This window comes from Neofelis nebulosa, chromosome 9, assembly GCF_028018385.1.
Source record: "Neofelis nebulosa isolate mNeoNeb1 chromosome 9, mNeoNeb1.pri, whole genome shotgun sequence".
Classification (NCBI taxonomy): domain Eukaryota; kingdom Metazoa; phylum Chordata; class Mammalia; order Carnivora; family Felidae; genus Neofelis; species Neofelis nebulosa.
In genome coordinates, this window is record NC_080790.1 from 59,520,040 (window position 1) to 59,539,390 (window position 19,351).

Consider the following 19,351-nt stretch of genomic DNA (forward strand, 5'->3'; position numbering starts at 1 on the left):
AAAGAGTTCATCAAAATGACTGTAATAAAGCTAATTAGAATTCTAAATGTTCTGTCTTAGAATAAAGGTAAAAGTAATTTAGCTAAACTTTACACAAATTACCTGTATGTGAAATGAATGTACTACATGAAATTAGGAGTGCTTAAAGGGTATACATACGTTTTATATACCTCATCTCCTGGTGTCATCTAGATGATGTCCTTTGGAGTTAGACAAACTTGGTTTACCTGTTGGTCAGACGATATACATACTAACTGTCTGACATTAATCAAGCTTACTGCCTCTAAGCTTCTGCCTGCTTTTAGCTAATTTTGTGTTCTTTGGCCTTGGATAGATAACCTGTCCTCTCAGACTTTAGTTGTCTGTTTTTAAAATGATAGATTTCAACCAGATAGATCACCTCTTTAGGTCTGTAATAGCTCTAAAAAGTGCTCATCTGGATTCTGCACAGGTCTGATTTAGCCATTGCTTGCTAAAATGCCTTTAGCATAACTAACAGCCTCAGCATTGAAAAGCCCACATTGACTGGCCCTGACTTACCTTTCCAGTGTTACTTCCTTATGCAAACCTGTGTTCTAGCCAAGTGGTTTGTTTACTCACTGCCTTTATTTTTCACGTCCTGCCTATACACATTACACAAGGAAGAAAGCCCCTTCCTTCTGTTTCTACATCATTTGACAACTCTTGAGCATGACCCTGAAGTAAACACTGTATTTCATTACAGGGAATATGAATACAAAAAATAACCCTGCCTGCAGGGATCTTAGTGTCCACCAATGAGAGACAAATATGAAAACATGTAGGTGCACTAAGGCATTAAATGATGCTGTGGATAGAGTATGTGTATGCTATATAGTAGTAGCCAGTACAGAATGATTGATTCTACTTAGATAGTAAGGAAGAAACATTAAAGGGGCTTTACAATTTGCTCAAAAATGAGATTGGTAAGCAATTTTACTTTCTTTTACTCTCCTTTCTAAGTTCCATATGAAGGTTGTACTAGACCTATGGAATGATTTGGCTAGCTTTTTCTTTTTCTCGTCTTTGAAACAGTACCAAAAGGAATTATCTGATGTTTGAGTGTTTGGTAAAACTCACATATGAAATTTGCCTGGGTGTGGTGTTTTAAAGGAAGGGTTGCTTATTTTTCAGGAATTCTGTTTTTTCCTTAATTTGTATTTCTGGAAAATTATCCATTTTATGTAACTTTTTAAATAGATTTCATAAAGTTGTAGATGATACTTACACATGATTTTTTTGTTCAAATTTTTATTTAAATTCTAGTTATTTAACATACAGTGTAGTATTAGTTTCAGGAGTAGAATTCAGTGTTCATCACTTACATGCAACACCCAGTGCTCATCATAACAAGTGCCCTCCTTTTACCCATCAACCATCTAGCCCATCCCCCACCCACCTCCAGCCATCAAGCCTCACTTTGTTCTCTGAGAGTCTCTCATGGTTTGTTTCCCTTTGTTTTTCTTTTCCCCAGCTCTTTTATATGTTCATGTGTTTTGTTTCTTAAATTCCACATATGAGTGAAATCATGTGGTATTTGTCTTTCTCTGACTGACTTATTTTGCATAGCATAATACACTGTTGCTCCATCCACGTTGCAAATGACAAGATTTCATTCTTTTTGATGGTTGAGTAGCATTCCATTATTTATATATATATATATATATATATATATATATATATACACACACACACACATATATATGTATATATACTCAGCATGCATATATATATATATATATATATACATATATATATATATATATATATATATATATATATATGCACACACACATACATTCATACATACCACATCTTCTTTATCCATTCATCAGTCAGTGGACATTTGCCTCTTGCCGTAGCTTGGCTATTGTTGATAATGCTGCTGTAAACATTGGGGTGCATGTGCCCCTTTGAATCTGTATTTCTGTATTCTTTGGGTAAATACCTAGTAGTGCACTTGCTAAATTGTAGGGTAGTTCTATTTTTAACTTTTTGAGGAACCTCCATGCTGTTTTCCAGAGTGGCTGTACCAGTTTGCCTTCCCACCAACAGTGCAAGAGAGTTCCCCTTTCTCTGCATCCTCACCAACACCTTTTGCTTCTTGTGTTGACAATTTTAGCCATTCTGACTGGTATGAGGTGGTATCTCATTGTGGATTTGATTTATATTTCCTTGATGTTGAATGATGTTGAGCATCTTTTCATGTGTCTGTTAGCCATCTGTGTGTCTTTGGAAAGTGTCTGTTCATGTCTTCTGCCCATTTCTTCACTGGATTATTTGTTTTTTGAGTGTTGAGTTTGATAAGTTCTTTATAGATTTTGGATACTAACCCTTTATCAGATAAGTCATTTGCAAATATCTTCTCCCATTCTATAGGCTGCCTTTTAGTTTTGTTGATTGTTTCCTTCACTGTGCTGAAGCTTTTTATTTTGATGAAGTCCCAATAGTTCATTTTTGCTTTTGTCTCCCTTGCTCCTGGTGATGTATTTTGTACGTGATTTTTAGCTATTCATCAATGATCGCATAGTTAATGCCCCTCTTTTCACTCCTACTATATATTAAGATACATAATTCCTTTTTCTTTTTTTAAGCAAGAGTAGCTTTTTCTTGGATTTGGCCTTTTCAGTCTATCAAAGTTTAGACTCTTGGAAAAATTTGCAAAGATTTCTTTTTCAGGGAGTGCCTGGGTAGCTCAATCTGTTGAGCACCCGACTTTAGCTCAGGTCATGATCTCATGGTTTGTGAGTTCGAGCCCCGCATTGCGCTTGCTGCTGTCAGTGGAAGCCAGCTTCAGAGAGAGCTTGTGTTCTCTCTCTCAAAAATAAGTAAACCCTTAAATTTTTTTGCTAATGTTTATTTATATTAGAGAGAGAGACAGAGCGCAAGCAGGGGAGGGGCAGAAAGAGAGGGGGACACAGAGTCTGAAGCAGGCTCCAGGCTCTGAGCTGTCAGCACAGAGCCCAGCGCAGGGCTCAGACTCATGAATGGTGAGATCATGACCTGAGCCGAAGTCGTATGCTCAACGAACTGAGCCACCCAGGAGCTCCCAAAATAAGTAAATCTTTTTAAAAAGTTAGTAAAGAAAAAAGATTTCTTTTTCAGACCCTCGTGTGAACTTCCATATGCAAAAGACATATGCATATGTCTTTGGACGAAATCTCTAAGGAAATAATTATTTCTTTTTTTCCCATTGAGGATATAATTTTTAACTATGAATTAATTGTAGCACATTTTTTAGACTATCATGAACAAAAACCACTAGTCGATAAAAGCAGTATTCAGACATATGTCTTTAAATTTTTTTCACTGGTCACCAATAGACTTCTTGAACCAATCATCAGAATAAAAGATACAATATACTTTTTTTTATTTTTAAATATTTTGTACTATACTTTTTATTTATTTATTTTTTAATATGAAATTTATTGTCACATTGGTTTCCATACAACACCCAGTGCTCATCCCAACAGGTGCCCTCCTCAATACCCATCACCCACCCTCCCCTTCCTCTCACCCCCATCAACCCTCAGTTTATCAGTTCCGTAAAATTCAAACTAAAAAAGTAGCAACCTCATAGAAAGGAAATTTAGTCATTGCATCTGTTAAAAAATAGAATTTTTAGGGGTGCCTGGGTGGCTCAGTCAGTTAAGCGTTGGCTTTGGGTCAGGTCATGATCTCACAGTTTGTGGGTTCACGCCCCGCATCCGGCTCTGCTGTCAGCTCAGAGCCTGCCTTGGACTCTGTGTCTCTCTCTGTCCTTTTCCTGCTCCCACTCTCTCTCTCTCTCAAAAATAAATGAATAAACAGTAAAAAAAATAGAATTTTTAAAAAGCATTTCCCATCTAAGTTCAATCAGAAAATATAATAATAAGCTTTTAGTTGGAAAGTGGCAAGATCCTAGAGTCGTGGTTCCCAGCCTTGGCAACACATTACAATCACCTGCAGAGCTTTTACAGAGGAGCCCACCCAGACTAGTTATATCTGAACCTCCTGAGAGGGAGGAGGCACCAGTATTCTTTAACAGGTTCCCTAGGTGATTCTCATGTACATCCAAGTTAAGAGTCACTGCTTTACAGCAAACTAAAAAAAAAAAAAAAACATCATTTTTACATAATAGACCATGGAAAGGATAAAGCCCACATACTGAACCAAATGAGAGTTTTAACAGTAGATTCTAAGTAGAAAATTGGCTTACCAAGCAGCTAAAAAAAAAAAGAAAACAAAGGAAACATAGAACTAAGCTCTCTGTGACTGAATTATCTGTCTTTCGGAGGAGGAACATTTTTTAATTTATTTTATGGATATTAGAAAACTCCTGGTCTAATTTCACACTGCAGAGCTCTAAACAACAGCACATATCTTAATTAGAAGCAGAGAGCAGAGAGAGTTATGTAGTCTAGGAAAAAAAATTTCTTTGAAAAATATACAATAGATAGTGCGCAGAGAAAGAAATTTTTATCATTAAATTCATTTTAAAACAGCTTTTAATGGTGTGTGTGTGGATTATTATATATAACATGGTAATCATTTTTATTTAAATTCCACATACTCTTTATGTATTCCTTTTTAGAACGTTATTATAGTCATCACAGAACTATTTAATTCATTCACTTTGTCAAAAATGTGATGACTACACAACTAATTCTTCCCTTACCTTTGTATTTGAGCAGGTATTTTAACTTTTCAGCTATATGGATTAGGTAATGCTTTCTGAGTATGATGGTAATTTCAAGCTGTATTACTCAGAAGGGGTCACTGAATTTGTTTACCAATTTAATCAAAACCACATAAGCATAGCTATTAAACCTTACAACTTGTAGTCAGGGATAGGGAAATATAACCTCACGAAGATAACCTTTTTCCCATAAAACTTAAAACTATTTTTGCAGTGATTAAGAGGAGCAGCAACTAATGAAAAAGTAAAAATGAGACGAACTTTTAATATGGCATAATTTGATTAAAAAAACATTCAGAAAGTGTTGTAAATGCATTCAACTGAAAAGCCAGAATATTTGAGAAACGTCTCTTCCAAAGAAATGTATGTACTGTGTTAGCTTTCAACTACATAACAAAGATTTTATATTCTAGGGATGGTAGCTTTTAAAAAAAAAATCTCTTTATTATAAAAAAAAACATGCATAAAGAAAACCACATGAACTAAATGTATAGTTTAATGAGCTATTACAAAGGAAATACCCCTGGAACCACACTCAAGTCAAGAAGTAGAACTTTGCCAGGTGCCCAGAAATACTATGAATGTACTATCATGATTTCAACCCTTCCTGTTCCCCAAAAGTAACCTCTGTCATGGCTTTTAATCACTTTCTTATATACCCATATAGTTTTTATCACCCTAATGCATCTCTTAAAACTTTAGTATTATCCATTTAAGACACTTCAGGGTGCCTCAGTCAGTTGAGCGTCTTTGGCTCAGGTCATTATCTCGCCATTTGTGAGTTCAAGCCCTGCATTGGGCTCGCTGCTGTCAGCACAGAGCCTGCTTTGGATCCTCTATCCCCCTCTCTCTCTGCCCCTCCCCCCTTCAAAAATAAATACACATAAATTTTTTTTTTTTAAAACCACTTTAATGTTTCTCTTTTAATATACAAATCCCCCTCTCCATTGCTTTCTTTTCCTTAACTGCAGTGTCTCATAGTGTGGATTTTGTTGTTTGCATAATCATGTGGTTCAACATGTTTCTCTGTCTTTTGAAAATTCTGCAAGTTAGTGTTGGCAAGACTGTGGGGCGGTGTGTTCTTTTCTTTTTTTTTTTTAAATTTTTTTTTTTTCCAACGTTTTTTATTTATTTTTGGGACAGAGAGAGACAGACAGAGCATGAACGGGGGAGGTGCAGAGAGAGGGAGACACAGAATCGGAAACAGGCTCCAGGCTCCGAGCCATCAGCCCAGAGCCTGACGCGGGGCTCGAACTCAAGGACCGCGAGATCGTGACCTGGCTGAAGTCGGACGCTTAACCGACTGCGCCACCCAGGCGCCCCGGGCGGTGTGTTCTTTTCATCAGAAGGCACATAACGTCAGGTTCTCTCTTGGTTGTCTCTCTTCTTTGATGTTAGCAGCTACTAATGCTCAGTGCCTAGATCCATTAATTCATTAGGTTGCAAATGATGATATTCTAATTACTAGTTTTTCATTTATTAATTGGGATACTTTTATAGATACTTTTACTCATTTCCTATTTGTTTTCCTGTGGTTGAATTCATGTATTATAATCAGGATAAATGTCTGTTTCTTTTCTTTTGTTTACTAGTTTTCAAGATAATGAGTTGGTTCCTTATCACTCCCTGAAGATAACCAATTAGTTTTGTTTTTTAAGTAGCATTGAGAATTTATGAATTTAAATATATTTGATTTGATGGGTTTTATAAATTGTAGTCGTTATCCTATTGAAAGCTCAAATTTGTCTCATATTTGGAGCCTCTACAAGTTGGTTCCTCTTTTTGTCATGACCTCAGTAGTCTTGGGTAGCTTCCCTGCTATTTGCTATGACAGTATGTTTCATGCTCATCTTAAACATTTCCTGCCTCAGATCTGGAATTAGCCATTTCTTTAATAAGCTCTGGTTTCTTTTCATGGAAAGTGGTATTGTAAGCCCAAGTTTGGGAGCTAGGGATAAAGTGTTGTTATTGGATTGGGCATTATTTCTAGGTATCTAGTAGGATGAGCTACATATTTTATACATATATATATATATATATATATATATATATATATATATATATATATTCAGAGTGAGTTCACATTGTTACTTCTAACTCAAATTCAGGATACAGGGTTTTAAATTTAACCTCTTCTATATTACATCTGTATCTCCTCTTTTTCATACAAAAATCCTAGTTTTCAGGGACATGGGAGATGAATTATAATATCTCACAATTACTTGCTTACTTTATGTCACAGTATACACTTAACAGTCTGAGAATAATCCTACTAATACTACCACTACTAATATAAATTACTGAGAATATTCAGAAACTTTTTGCCTATGTTTTTATCAATTTTTTCCTTTGCATTTAAAAAAAATTTTTTTTTAACGTTTATTTATTTTTCAGACAGAGAGAGACACAGCATGAACGGGGGAGGGGCAGAGAGAGAGGGAAACACAGCATCGGAAGGAGGCTCCAGGCTCTGAGCCATCAGCCCAGAGCCCAACGCGGGGCTCGAACCCGTGGACCGTGAGATCGTGACCTGAGCCGAAGTCGGACGCTCAACCGACTGAGCCACCCAGGCGCCCCTCCTTTGCATTTTTAAATAGTTGTACTTTATTTACATTATTGGAGCATAAAGTCATTACATACAATGCTCTCTCGAATTCTCATCTAGTCATCCATAGGTTTTTGGTTTTGCTATTTAGTTGAACTGTTTCTTTCATGTAGGGATTTAGAGAGATTCAAAAACTATAGTGCCACCATCACCACTTTGCCAGAATCAGGGATGCTATACTCATGGTCATAATAAACACTTAGTTTTTTTTTTAAGTAAGCTCTCCACCCAACATGAGGCTTGAGCTCATGACCCTGAGATCAAGAGTCGAATCCTCTACCCACTAAGCCAGCCAGGTGTCCCGATAAACACTTAGTTTGAACCAGCCCTCTATAGCTAAACATGAAACATGACAATCTTGAGCCTATCTCCAGCTCACTATAATTGCTTTTCTGCTTTCTGTGCTTTCTTAATTTTAAAATATCTTCCGGAGAGGGCATCAGTTATATTAACTATTTAATGCTTTTCCTACTCTATACTGTTCCTTTTTTGATGACTTTTGGAACAGCTCTGTCTACCTTTTTCAAATTTAGCCTTTTTAAGAATAAAAATGAAATAATCTCAGTGTGCATTTTTCAACAAGTTTCAGCCTTAAAGCTGACTGATTCAAACTTGACTGAAACAATTCATTTTAGGAATGAAACTACCAGCTTGTTTATCCTTGAAATTAGAAATTCCAAGACCTTTAGGATTCTTCTTTACCTTTTCTGTTCTTTCTTGGCTTGAATTTTTAAACTCTTATCATTTCTTTCTTTATTACACAGTTTTCTTTAAAAAACAAAAAGCAAATGGGGTGCCCAGGTGTCTAAGTTGGTTATGCGGCCAACTTTGTCTCAGGTCATGATCTCACAGTCCTGAGTTAGAGCCCCACACCGGGCTCTGTGCTGACAGCTCAGAGCCTGGAGCCTGTTTCAGATTTTGTGTCTCCCCCTCCCTCTCTCTGCCCCTCCTTCACTTGCGCGCATGCTCTCTCTCTCTCTCTCAAAAATAAATAAACATTAAAAAACAAACAAAACAGAAAGCAAACAACAAAAAAATAAAACAATTGAATCATGGTCATCTATTCTTAGGTCTGCTGTCACAGTCTTTCTTAACTGACCCATTGGAACATAGCATAATCTGTGGTTTAGCTAACACACTGCCTGTTTCTGTGCTTTTCTTCTTTGTACCTTCCTATTACTTTAGCATTAAAGCAGAGATCTTTTTCTAAAGATCTCCAGACTTTAAGCAGGCCACCACACACTATAAAAGTCTTTAAGGGTGCCTGAGTGGCTTAGTCGGTTGAGCATCCAACTTCGGCTCAGGTAATGATCTCACAGCTCATGAGTTTGAGCGCCATGTCAGGCTCTGTGCTGATAGCTCGGAGCCTGGAGCCTGCTTCAGATTCTGTGTCTCCTCTCTCTGCCCCTCCCCCGCTCATTCTCTGTCTCTGTCTCTCTCAACAATAAATAAACATTTAAAAAAATTTTTTAGGTGTTTTTTTTTTCATCCCTTAATTATCTATACTGTTCTTCTGCATCTCATTCTTTGCCTGCTCACTATGCCTTTGTTAAAACTTTTCACCATGTCCTTTACCACAGCCATTCCCATTTGAATTCTACTGACTAGTTCCTGAAACCTCTGGCATGTATTTTTTAAGAATCTTTAAAGAGTTATTAGATTTCAGAATTCACCTAATCTGAGGAGTGCCTGAAGATAGGATTAAGACCAAGAACTCAATGTTGCTAAGACAGTAAATCTTAAAAGTACTTATCACAAGAAAAAAAGTTTATAACTGTGTATGATGATGGATGTTTATGAGACTTCCTATAATCATTTTCAATATATACAAACATTGAATCATTTTGTTGTACACCTGAAAGTAATATAATATATGTCAATTATACCTCAATAAAAAGAAAAAAAGAAAGACCAAGAACTCAGTGAAAGAAGGGAATTCTTGATCATGAAGTTTGTAGAGGATAACATTGAACAAGCCTTATGGAAGATGATAGAAGACATCACATTAATCTTGTTAGCTTACATGAGTCTCATCAGCCAGGGTCCTCTGTTTTTGGATTATTTTCTCTCCTTTGTGCTTTTTTCTTCAGAGCATTGTCATTAATGTTTCTCCCTTAACTATACACTGTACTTTTTCTTTATCTTAACATTATATCTTGACCTGATCATCTCCTGACTAAGTTCATTTGGGGAGGAAAAACCAGCTGCATAAATATGAGAGATGTCTTAGTATATGCAAGTTTGGATTAAAAAGTCTGTATTTTTTCTTGGTATTTTGCAATGACTACCTAATTGCATTTGGTGTTTTCAACTTCCTATTTGCAAATGATCTGCTAACAGAGCACCTTATAGCTAGAAAATGTGTTGACAAATTTTCCTTTCAGATAGCTCTTCAGTCAGTAGGGTATATTTTAATAACTTTATTTGATTTTTTTAAAGTTTTTATTTATTTTGAGTGAGAGAGTGTGCGCACATGCAAGTGCGAGCAGGGGCAGAGAGAATCCTAAGCAGGCTGAGCACTGTCAACACAGAGCCTGATGTGGGGCTTGAACCCACAAACTATGAGATAATGACCTGAGCTGAAACCAAGAGCTGGACATTTAATTGACTGAGCCACCCAGGTGCTCCTAACAAAAAAGAAAAAAAGAAAAAGAAATAAACTCTTGGTGTTTAAAAGAAATAAGTAAGCCCTTTATTCATTGTTTTAAAACTTAAACTGATATTTTTAGATATTCTACTACCATACTATTTTAGTCAAAGCCCACCTTATTAGTTTTTATATATTGAACATTAAGTTATTTACAGACTTTCAAAAACAAAGTGTTAAAGTTAAAATGTTACAATTTCTGCAGCTGTGTTATATATGTGCTATATATATTTATGTGTTCTATGAGAGAGAGATGCACAAATATATATGCACATACATATTTAAATGTTGCTGATGTTTAAGGTGATAATTGATGGTCTTCAATGGGATGCTGGATTAATATGCAGTCGTATGTGTGACAGCTGAAGAAAAACCAAGGTCTGTGTGAACATACTTGATACTTTTCTCACAGGTTCTGAGCTGTGTCCGCACAGAATGGGATCCCCTGGATGTTCGCTTTGGCAATAAACAGCCTTATCAGGTGTTGACAGTGGAGCACTCCATCAGTGTAGACAAAGAGCCCATGGCTGACAGCTGCATCTATGAATGTGTTCGGAATAAAATCCAGTGTGTGTCAATAACCAGAATACCACTAAGATCGAAGGCCATTAGCTGCTGCAGGAATGTTACTGAAGACAAACTGATTCTGGGCTGTGAAGATTCTTCAGTAATTCTTTATGAAGCTCACCGTAGAGTAACTCTCTTAGCCCAGGCTAAACTTTTGCCTTCGTTAATAAGCTGCCACCCAAGTGGCGCCATTCTACTAGTTGGCAGCAACCAAGGGGAGCTGCAAATTTTTGATATGGCTCTATCCCCTATTAACATCCAGCTCTTGGCTGAAGACCGCTCACCCAGGGAGACTCTGCAGTTCAATAAATTCTTTGATATTTCCAGCAGTCTTGTTCAAATGCAGTGGATAGCTCCTCAGGTGGTTTCTCAGAAGCCTAAAAGTGGGGACATCTATGATCTCCTCTTCCTCAGGTTTGACAGAGGACCTTTGGGTGCACTTTTGTTTAAACTTGGTAAGTCAAGGAAGTTGGTGAGTAAGCAAAATGTTTATGATGATAACATTATGATTAAGAGAATAAAACCGTTCTAGAAATGTAGGTTTTCTGTGTCTTCCCGTAAATAGGCTTGCCTTTCAGACATTTCATGTAGCTGTGTTTTTTTTCCAAGTAATCTCTATGCTCAACGTGGGACTCAAACTCACAACCTTGAGATCAAGAGTCACATGCTCCACCAACTGAGCCAGCCAGGTGCCCTCATATGGTTTAAGAAAGATTTGTGGATGATTTTCTAAGTGTTAGGGAACATTAGATAGTGAAGAATTTGGAAATTGCACTAATTGTCCATTGTGATGAATGAAAAGCTTAAACTTCGACATTTGATACTTTCCAAAATAAATACATATGTGAATATTTTAAAACTATTTACTATGCCCATTAAAAAATTTTGTGTTGAAGGAATGTGATAATTTTTCTATTAAAATGATTTGATTTCATTTGATTTGATTGATTTTATGTTTACTCATTTTTGAGAGAGACAGAGTGTGAGTAGGGGAGGGACACAGAGAGAGGGAGACAAGAAACTGAAGCAGGCTCCAGGCTCAGAGCTGTTGGCACAGAGCCCGATGGAGGGCTCGAACTCCCGAGCTGGGAGATCATGACCTAAGCTGTAGTCCAACGCTTAACCGACTGAGCCACCCAGGTGCCCCTATTAAAATTATTTGATATAATATGTATGTATTGCTTCTCAGATTGGAGTGTGTAAGGCTTAAAAAATAGATTTAGGTTTAAAAAATAGATTTTAATTAATGCATTTTATCGCAACTTGAAAACATAGAAAAGTCAATACAGTTTTAAACTCTATGCATGGTTTGGCTCTATGATACAGAGTTAAGTTTTTATTTTTTAAAAAATATGTATTTATTTATTTTGAGAGAGAGAGAGGGAGACAGAGAATACCAAGCAGGCTCTGTGCTGACAGCAGCTGTTCATGAGATTGATGCGGTGCTCAATCTCATGAACATCAAGATCATGACCTGAGCTGAAATCAAGAGTCAGACGCTTAAGTGACTGAGTTAGCCAGGTGCTCCCAAAGTTAAGTTTTTAAAGATACTGTAGTGTTTGCTAAGTATATGTCAGTTTATTATTTTTTAATAGATCTACTTGCCTCTGAAATTGAACTGATGAAATAAATCTACTTAAAAATGACTTGATTAACCTGAAAGGTATAATGTGAGCTCTGTGTTCTTTCCACATAATAAAAATGCATCTAAATTTATATATAATGTTAATGTTGTCCAAGAAAAAATGTTTAGAATCTCATTTATTATAAAATAATCCAGTTCTTTGCCCAACTACATGTTTAACAGTTGTATGTCTCCATACACAACGCTCATTAAAGTGGATGTTAGATGTTTTGCATGTCTGTTAAAACACACACACACACACACACACACACACTCTAAATTACCCAGTTACCTGTCAAACAGAAGGCTGTCTGCCCACATATACCTAGCTTTTCTTCAGCCCTCCCTTGTGGGCCTACTCACAACAGCTTTGCAAAAAGCACAGCTTTCTCTTCCTATCTCTAGCACATTTGCCTTCTTACTAAAGTAAACAGGCTCTCAGTGTAGGGATTTAGAGGGCTTCCTGCTAATTGCCAGCTTGTAAACTTAATTGGACTGTCTCCCTGGGCACTGTTCCTAAATCAATTAGGCAATGAGTTGGCTGTCACATCTTTTTCCCAAGAAGGTCTCTTGGAAGAGAATTATCCAATAGAAGTCAAGCATTCAAATGAAAAGGTGATAACTTCTGCAACTGACATTTATCATTAAAATTTTATTTTCAATATGACTCTTAAGTTTTATGGGATAGGGAAATTTTGCAGACTTACAGACTCTTTAAAAGATCTAGATATGGAGTTTCCCAGAATTTTAAAAAACACATTATAAGATTAATATTTATTACAGATTATTAATTTTTCTAGGAAGAGTAGATTCCTTGAAACAGTAGATTCCAACTAACAGATCTTTTTTTTTTTTTTTTTTTTTTTAAAGAAAACCCTGTTTAAAGAACAGATTTTTCTTAGGTTCTGCTACTAAATACATCCAAAAATTTTAATATACTTCTTGAATTAACACAGTGCTGATTCTGGGCATCCATGTGGAATTTTCATGTATAATTCAAGTTACTGCATATATAAACAGGTAGTTGCATGTGCAGTTTCCCCACTAGGGAGCATTTACGAGATTTTTTCATAAGCTTGTTATGCAAGCCTTTGGAAAATTTGACATGCAAGGTGTAGCTTACAATTTAAGAAGCTGACATAGATCATAGTTTAAAATAGAATGCTGTCATATGTAAACGTGGCAGTGGCTGGTGCCAATATGCTAAGATTTTTGGAGTTTGACTTTTAGAATAGGTCAGTGTAATCTTGAAGGAAACTTTGTTCCAAGACTAGAGCTTCCATTCTAAATCCTTATAATCATCATGCAAATGTGTTGGGGATTAAAAGGCCATCACTACTGTTAGAAGAATTTGAAGGGCATGCCTTCCTCAGGAGGGAGCTAGAAGTATCATCCTCCCACGTGGAAGCCAAGAAGTACTGTCTCATGTAAAGCAAAATATAATCAGATTTCTTTGCTTGGCAGTCATTGTCCCGTATTTCCACATATGTAGACTGAGATTAATTTTTAAAAGACAAGTCCCTAATTATATTACAGAGATATTAAAGCTTTTCCATTCTCATCAGTACCTTTTTCAACTTCCACTGCTCTCTTTAAACTCACATGATCATCTATCTCTCTGCCCTCTGAAGAGAGAATCTTCCCTTTTAATTGATACTTCATTAAGTTTATCTGCTTCTTACCACCTACCCACCCAACCTAACCAACCTCTTATCTACATGAACATAAATCTTTCCTTCTCAATTCAATGGAAAAGGAGACCTTCCTCTTGTCCAAGACTAGTTCCACCACCACTTCCACTCTGGATCCCACTACATTCCTTTTGACACCTTTACTTTGTCAGCCTTCCCACTCCCCCCAAAAATCTTACTATACCCCAAGACACAGGCCCAAGCCACACCATAAAACAAACAAACAACAGACAAACATCTCTTCCTTAACATTGTTTCTCTTCCGTTATTAGTCAGATGATCACCTTCTTTCATAGTCAGATTCAACCAAAATAATAGTGAACATTGACTTTTTCTGCTTCTTCACTCCCCATTCACTCCTCACAGTACCAAGTTCTGGCTTGGGTCTTTAGTTTTCTGGAACTGCTCTTGCAAAGGTCACCAGGGACTTCCTACTTGATACAGACATTTCTGTTATGTTACTTGATGACTTTTCAGCACTTAATGGTTGCTTACCACTTCTGTCACAGAATTCTCATTGTACTTGCCTTCCATGACCCCAGATAACACCTTTTCATCATGTTTGTGTTCTCCTTCTGCCTATTCATGAATATGTTGAGGCTCCGTAAGGTTCCATTTTTAGCTCTCCTCCTGTTTTATGTAGATTGAGAGTTTATTTCTTTCTCCCCAAACCTGTTTCTTCTATATTCTTCGTTTTGGTGGATGGTACTATTATTCAGATGGAATCCCAAGTCAGAAATCATCCTAGAATCTTCCCTCACCCCTAATGCCATATGCAATCAGTGGCCAAGTCCCATCAATTCTACCTTCTAAATACTGTCAAAAACATCTCTGTACAGCCTTGCTGTCATGACCTTAACCTGGACCTTCCCTGTTTTCAAGCAGCGATCAAGTAGTAGCTCTCTGTAATCTTCTGCCTTCCAATCTTCTCATAATCCCCTGAACTGCCACCAGAGTAATCTAACTGCAGATTTGGTCATGGATTCTCTAGCTTGAAATCCTTCAGGGGTTGATAAGCCCTTGTCTGCCTCTCAGGCTTCATCTCCCCAGCTGTTTTTGCACTACTGTAGCTCCCCATTTGGGGCATGTGCTCTCTCTCACATTCCCTCCTTCCTATGGTGATTTTGATAGTATTCCATCTACCTGGAGTGCCCTTGCAATACTCTCCCAGAGCCTGCAAAGTTAGGAAAAGGTTAAATATTCAAGTGATAATATTAGGCAAGAAATAATTAAAGCTAACATCTGCCCTCTCATAGGATTTTGAAAATCAAAGGCAACGTGTGTGTGCGCGTGTGCATGTGGGTGTATCATTCTGTCTAGAAAATTAGTAGGATGATTTTTCTCTTAGTATTTTTATAAGAAATAGGTTTTCTTCAAAAGTTCTGTTTTGATTACTTTTTTAGTATTGTAAATAAGATACCTTTTATTATTTAGGGCATTTTTAGGAGGTTTTTCTGTTCTTGTGACTGAAATAAATTTAAAACAACAGTCAATATTTCCAATTGTGATTACAGATTTTCTTTATTTTTTTTTAATATTATTTATTTTTGAGAGAGCACAAGCAGGGGAGGGGCAGAAAGAGAAGGGGACAGAGGATCTGAATCAGGCTTTGCACTGACAGCAGCGAATCCAATGTGGGGCTTGAACTCATGAACTGTGAGATCATGACCTGAGCCGAAGTCAGACACTCAACCGACTGAGCCACCCAGGTGCCCTACAGAGTTTTCTTTAATCACAAAAGATAGCTATTAAATCCTGAAACAATATTTTTATGTACCTAGTTTCATCTGAGAGTCCAGGTTCTAAAGTTACTAAAACTCCAGGCAAATAAGGCCCTTGGCTTAAAAATAAAATGTAAAATGATTTTATCGCAGAACACCTATTAGCCCCTGAAGGAGAAGTTAGAATTGTCATCTAGAAGGGGATCAAAAAAGGCTTTAATCTGAATATTTAGCTCATATACATATTTATACGTATATATGCCATAATATAGGCATAATCACTATATTATTTATTTATTTATTTAAATCCAAGTTAGTTAACATATCGTGTAATAATGATTTTAGGAGTAGAATTTAGTGATTCATCACTTACATATAACACCCAATGCTCATCCCAACAAGTGCCGTCCTTGATGCCCACCACCCATTTAGCCCATACCCCTAGCAGCACCCCTCAGTTTGTTCCAAAAGAGTTACTTTTAGTGAGCTTTTAAAATACTAAACTTTACCCAGGTGGTAATTGTGGGTAATTTATTGCTGGAAAGAAATGTCAGATAATTTCTTAGATGCCTAGTAATCTTAAGCTTGGATCTCAAATCATTTGAAATAGACTGTTATTCCAGACAGCATTCTGCTAAACTAGAGTGATGATGGGTTTTTAAATCAAGTTTATTGGAGTATAATTTACATAAAATAAAGTGTACCCATTCCAAATGTGCAGTTTAATGAGTTTTGACAAATGTATGTATCCTCATGATTACCACCACAATCAAAACAGAATATTTCCATCACCAAAAAATTCTCTCAAACCTCTTTGCAGTCTATTTCCCTGAAGGCCAAAAGAGCACTGACCTGCTTTCTCTCATTACTGATTAGATTTGCTTTTTCTAAATTTCATAGAAAAGGACTCATAAAATAGGTACTTTTTTAGTGTTTTTCTACGTGAAAACATTTATCTGTTTATCTGTGAGATAAACAGCATTTATCTGTGAGAATCTTCCATATCGGTATGTACATCTTCAAATTTTCCTTTACATTACTGAGTAGTATCCCATTATGTAGATAAACCACAATTTGTGTATTGATCCACCTCTTGATGGACATCTGGATTGTTTCCAGATTTAAGCTAATATCACTAAAAATACTATGTATTTTCATGTACAAGTCTTTATATTGACATATATGTATATATTTTGTTTAATGCTTATTTATTTTTGAGAGAGAGAGAGAGAGACAGAGCGTGAACAGGGGAAGAGCAGAGAGAGAGGGAGACACAGAATCTGAAGCAGGCTCCAGGCTCTGAGCTGTCAGCACAGAGCCTGACGCGGGGCTCGAACTCACAAACTGCGAGATCACCTCCTGAGCCACAGTCAGACACTTCACTGACTGAGCCACCCAGGCGCCCCTATATTGACATAGGTTCTAATTTCTCTTGGGAAAAATCTAGGAGTAGAATGCCTAGGCCATAGGCTCAGGATATGTTTAACTGAAGAAGAAACTATTTTGAAGTTCTGGTTGCTCTATATTCTACCGCTTAGCCTTAATGGTCTTTTTAATTTTGGCCATTCTAATGGGTGTGTAATGGTGTTAATTTTCATTTCCCTGATGACTGTTGGAGCTTAGTATCTTTTTATGTGCTTATTTGCCATATATCTTCTCTGATAAAGTATATCTTCAAATCTTTTGCCCAAATTTAATTGGATTGTTTATTATTGAGTTGTAAGAGTTTTTATATATTCTGAATAAAAATCTTTTGTGAGACACTAGTATTATGAATGTTTTCTTCCAGCTCATAGTTTTACCTTTTCATTTATTTAACAACGTGTTTCGGGTAGCAGAAGTTTTTAATTTTAATGAAATTCAGTTCTTAAATTATTTTATGACTTGTGTTTTTTATGTACCATCTTAAGAAGTGTTTGTCTAACCCTGTTTCCTCCTAGACATTTTAGCTCTTACAATTAGGTTTATGGTCTGTTCCAAGTTAAAATTTTGCATATACTATGAGGCATAGATTAAAATTAATTAGAAAAAATTAACTTTTTTTCATTCTTGAGAGACAGAGCATGAGTGGGGGAGGGGCAGAGAGAAAGAGGGAGACATAGAATCCAAGCAGGCTCCAGGCTCTGAGCTGTCAGCACAGAGCCTGATGCGGGGCTCAAACCACGAATTGTGAGATCATGACCTGAGCTGAAGTCGGACGCTTAACCAACTGAGCCACTCAGGCGCCCCTAATTTTTAAAACAATTTTAGCCAACCAGGGGCCCCTGAAATTAGTTTTTAAATATGAATGTTCATTTGTTCCAGAACCAATTGTTGGAAAGACTGTCCTTTCTCCATTGAACTGCCTTGACCATATATGTATGTGTTTATGAATAGATTCTATTCTCTTCCACTGATCTATATGTCTATATGGGAGTACCACACTGTCTTAATTACTGTGGTTTTATAGTAAGTCATAAAATCAATTACTGTTAGTTCTCCAACTTTGTTCTTCTTTTTCCAAATTGTTTTTGGCTATTCTAGATCCTTTGATTTCTATATAAATTTTAAAACAAACTTGTCAGTTTTACAAAAGTACTTGAGATTTTGATTGGGATTATGTTGAATCTGTAGTTCAATTTGAGGTGGAATGACAGTTTAACAATATTGAGTCTCTCAATCTTTGAACACAATATCTCTCTCCATTTATTCAAATCTTTTAAAACTTCTCTCAGCAGTGATTTTTGGGCACCTGGGTGTCTCAGTTGGTTAAGCATCTGACTTTTGATTTTGGCTCAGGTCATGATCTTGCAGTTCCTGGTATCAAGCCCCAACTCGGGCTCTGCGCTCAGTGCAGAGCCTGCTTGGGATTCTCTCTCTCTCCCTCTCTCTCTGTCCCTCTCCTACTTGCATTTTCTCTCTCTCCCTCCACCTCTAAATAAATAAATAAATAAATAAATAAATAAAGTTTATTAAAAAATTAAAAACAATAAAATTTCTCTCAGCAGTGTTTTTTAATTTTAAGTGTAAAGATCTTATGCATACTTTGTTCATATTTTTGGGTGCTACTGCAAATAGTATTTTTAATTACAATTTTAATTGTTCATTGGGATTATATGGAGATAAAATTTTAAAATCTTGACCATGTACCCTGTTAAACTCATTTCCAGTTGTAATAATGTTTTTGTAGATTCTTTAGGACTTTCTGAGATGACTATGACAATGGCATTTAAAAACAGTTTTACATATTCTTATTCAGCCTGTATGCCTTTTATTTTGGTTCCCTATTACATCAGCTGGAATCCCCAGTACAGTATTAAGTGAGGTGGCAAGGGAGGACAGCCTTGCTTTGTTTCAGATCTTAGATGGAAAGCATTTAGTCTTTTCACTATTAGTATTAATGTTATTATGTTGAGGAAGTCCCCTTCCTTCCATTCCTAATTGGCTAAGATATATTATCTTGAGTAGATATTGAATTTTTTCAAGTTTTTTTTTTTTTTTGCATCTGTTGAAATTATTATGTTTTTTCTGGTCATATGGTGAATTATATTGATTAGTTTCCAGATGTTTTAGCAGCTTGCATTTGTGGGATAAATCTCTCTTGTTCATGATCTATGATCTTTTTAATATATTGCTAGACTTGCTAATACTTTGTTAGGGATTTTTGTATCTGTTTATGGGAGATATTGGTCTGTAGTTTTCTCTGTCTTTTCCTGTACTGTCTCTGTCATTTTTTACATCAGTGTAATTAATGCTAACATGATGAAATAAGTTGTCAAGTGCTCCCTCTTCTTGTATATTGAGTTGTGTAGAGTTAATAT

General features: G+C 36.4%; 1 protein-coding gene across 3 annotated transcripts in view; it reads left to right on the top strand.

Annotated features, from left to right (window-relative positions):
* Positions 1-19,351, top strand: part of WDPCP (WD repeat containing planar cell polarity effector) — a 388,941-nt gene that overhangs the window by 131,597 nt on the left and 237,993 nt on the right. For all 3 annotated transcript variants that reach the window (XM_058683943.1, XM_058683942.1, XM_058683944.1), the window contains one exon: positions 10,361-10,970. In XM_058683943.1, coding sequence (XP_058539926.1) covers positions 10,361-10,970 — 610 coding nt within the window. The remainder of the gene's footprint in view (positions 1-10,360; positions 10,971-19,351) is intronic.